This window comes from Pollachius pollachius (assembly GCF_949987615.1).
Source record: "Pollachius pollachius genome assembly, chromosome: 17".
Lineage (NCBI taxonomy): Eukaryota > Metazoa > Chordata > Actinopteri > Gadiformes > Gadidae > Pollachius > Pollachius pollachius.
This window is the reverse complement of record NC_136950.1, coordinates 14,595,615-14,598,114: the sequence shown is the minus strand read 5'-3', so window position 1 is coordinate 14,598,114 and position 2,500 is coordinate 14,595,615. Positions and strand designations below refer to the sequence as shown.

Below are 2,500 nucleotides of genomic sequence, written 5' to 3'. Positions count from 1 at the left end.
TCTTTCCCATCGTTTTTAGGGGATTTACGGGAGATTCCATAAGTAAAAAAAAGTTAAACTCTGGGCTGGAAAAGGAATGGCACTGTCTTCAGAATTGGTTGGATCAAGTTTCGGCAACTACTGTTTTTGTTGAAAGAAATTTGCCAGTAGAAAGAAAATGGTGAGACAATGTGTTGAGTGTCCAAGGTTGACGAATTTAACATCTTTTCTCCGTCAAACTTGCAACCTAATGATTCTCTACTCATCATTAGGTTGCAAGATAAAATAAATTGCCAAAAAATTCAATCGATATTTCTGAACATGCAATAACAGGGCCGGATACCATGACGAGCTCATTGATACAGTTGAATGCTTCAATGCAAACTCAGATCTACCATATGGGCACCTGGCCCAGTGCCAGTGGCCCCTGAGTGCAAAAGGGCCTTCCATGATGGGTGATCATTATTTTTGAATGTATGAATTGTTTTTTTGTTTTTTTATGTCAGGCTCCACAGAAGGAGGACTCAATGCTTGACACATTCTCCTGATATTGACCGACCAAATCAGAGTGAAATACACGTTTTTCCCAAGAAGGCAAGTGTCTTGATGGATTGTTTCATTGGTGAGCAAGTGTGGATGCTGCTATAGGCTGTCGGTTTCTCAACCTCCTTATGTGTTTGTTTCGGAAGTTGCCCGACACACTTAGCGAGCCTTATTCTGAAGCCTGGATTCAGCCATGCAGTGTGATTACCTTAGGAAGGCATTGTTGCTTATTCCTCATCAGTCACAATATTAGTTGTGAGTCATAACTGGTGTGCTGTGTTTGCTTGGCTGGTTTCAACACCAATATTGCCGTAGTCTAGGGTCATACACTGTCACTCTTCGGATGATTGAATCCATGGTTTCCTTGTCCTGGGATTTGCGAGTGAAATGGCAGTGCGTGTGTATGGAGCTGTCTCCCAGGACTGGTTAGTCAGCTTTTAGGTGTGAGAGTATGGTCTGTTGGACTTGACGTGCCATCTTGACTGGAGCTAAAAGTACTTAAGGTGGGGTTTAATGGGTGGGGTGGGTCGCGGGCCTGGGCGTAGTGTGTTGGTGTGGGTGTTTGTGTGTGTGTGGGTATGTGTGTGTGTGTGTGTGTGTGTGTGTGTGTGTGTGTGTGTGTGTGTGTGTGTGTGTGTGTTTGTGTGTGTGTGTTTGAGCTATGAGCTTCAGTGCAGAGGCACCCTTGGGGATATGAATACAGCCTTGCTTCAATGTTTCAGTTTACAAACTAATAAATATGATTATGAATCAAAAGAGAATTACTTTCCTGGAGAAGAAAAAAAAAGAGCCCTTATTCCAAAACCCTTTGGAAGATGAAGAAGAGGACAGAAAGACACCAACATTACAAAATAAAGCATAGTTCTCTCATAACTGAAAACTTAAAGCATCATAAGTCCTGCCTCACTTCTCTCTCGACCAATCAGCCATCACTTCCTGGACTGGCAGGGTGCTAGCATGGCAGGCATTCTGGGTAATGGAGTCCCCCGGCGTCCCATGGTGTTGGCGCTGGCAGCTCCGGAGCAAGTCGTTAGCCTGCTCCTGGACGGGGCTGCCGAAGGCCGCGCCGGGCTCCGCGCCTTCCTCCTCCCCCGCCGAAGACTGACTGACGTAGACCACGATAACGTCGCCGCTGAAGTTCATCACCTGGCCGTTGGAGATGAAGGTGGTGTTGTGGTTTCCGGTCACCTGACCTGAGCAAAGAGACGGGAGTGAAGATGGGTTAGAATGACGGGGGCGTGAGAATATCCAATACACACTCATGGAGAATCCCCTATTTATGACGCAGGTGACGAGAGATTGAAATCCTGCCCTATCACCATGTGACAAATGTTAGTGACCGCAAGAGACCATGACAGCAATGTTTCATGTGTTGGTCACGATAACATATAAACAAACAAACACACAAACACACACACACACACACACACACACACACACACACAAACACACACACACACAAACACACACACAGACAGACCATGCCTCACTTTGTTTCCAACTATACATAGCTTTCAATATACATCACAAAACACTGCCACTTATCTAAGGTTAGACCAAAATAGGACTTTGAAACTAAACACTCAATCCCTTTATAATTTGTTAACACAGAGGTATCTACACACCCATGTGCAAACCCCAATGAAACTGATTTTATATCCCATGGCATTAAATCGGTCCCTTGTTTCGTTACTGTCCTATGATCCTAAGTAAACAGAACTCAAAACCTGATGAGGAAACCTAAATGTCGAGATCTTCATGCCGTGAGAAGTGGTTTTGGACATGTTTGACTTCTTCTTTCTGTTCTATCCACATATCACAGCTGAATCACAGCCCATGTGATTCCCTCAACTATTCACACATGGTGACACATGCACAGAGACACATTAAAAGATAGAGAAAATATAGAGCTTTCAGGGTAACAGCATGAAAAGTGTCTAACTTTGACGGTTTGAACACAGAGAACAATCGAGTGGCA

The 2,500-nt window shown here is 44.4% G+C and overlaps 1 protein-coding gene across 1 annotated transcript in view; it reads right to left on the bottom strand.

Moving 5' to 3' along the window:
* tnfrsf11a (tumor necrosis factor receptor superfamily, member 11a, NFKB activator) overlaps positions 1-2,500 on the bottom strand; it is a 15,852-nt gene that overhangs the window by 809 nt on the left and 12,543 nt on the right. Inside the window, exon 10 of the mRNA XM_079754499.1 lies at positions 1-1,715. This exon is cut by the window's left edge and continues 809 nt beyond it. Coding sequence (XP_079610625.1) covers positions 1,426-1,715 — 290 coding nt within the window. The 3' untranslated portion in view covers positions 1-1,425. The remainder of the gene's footprint in view (positions 1,716-2,500) is intronic.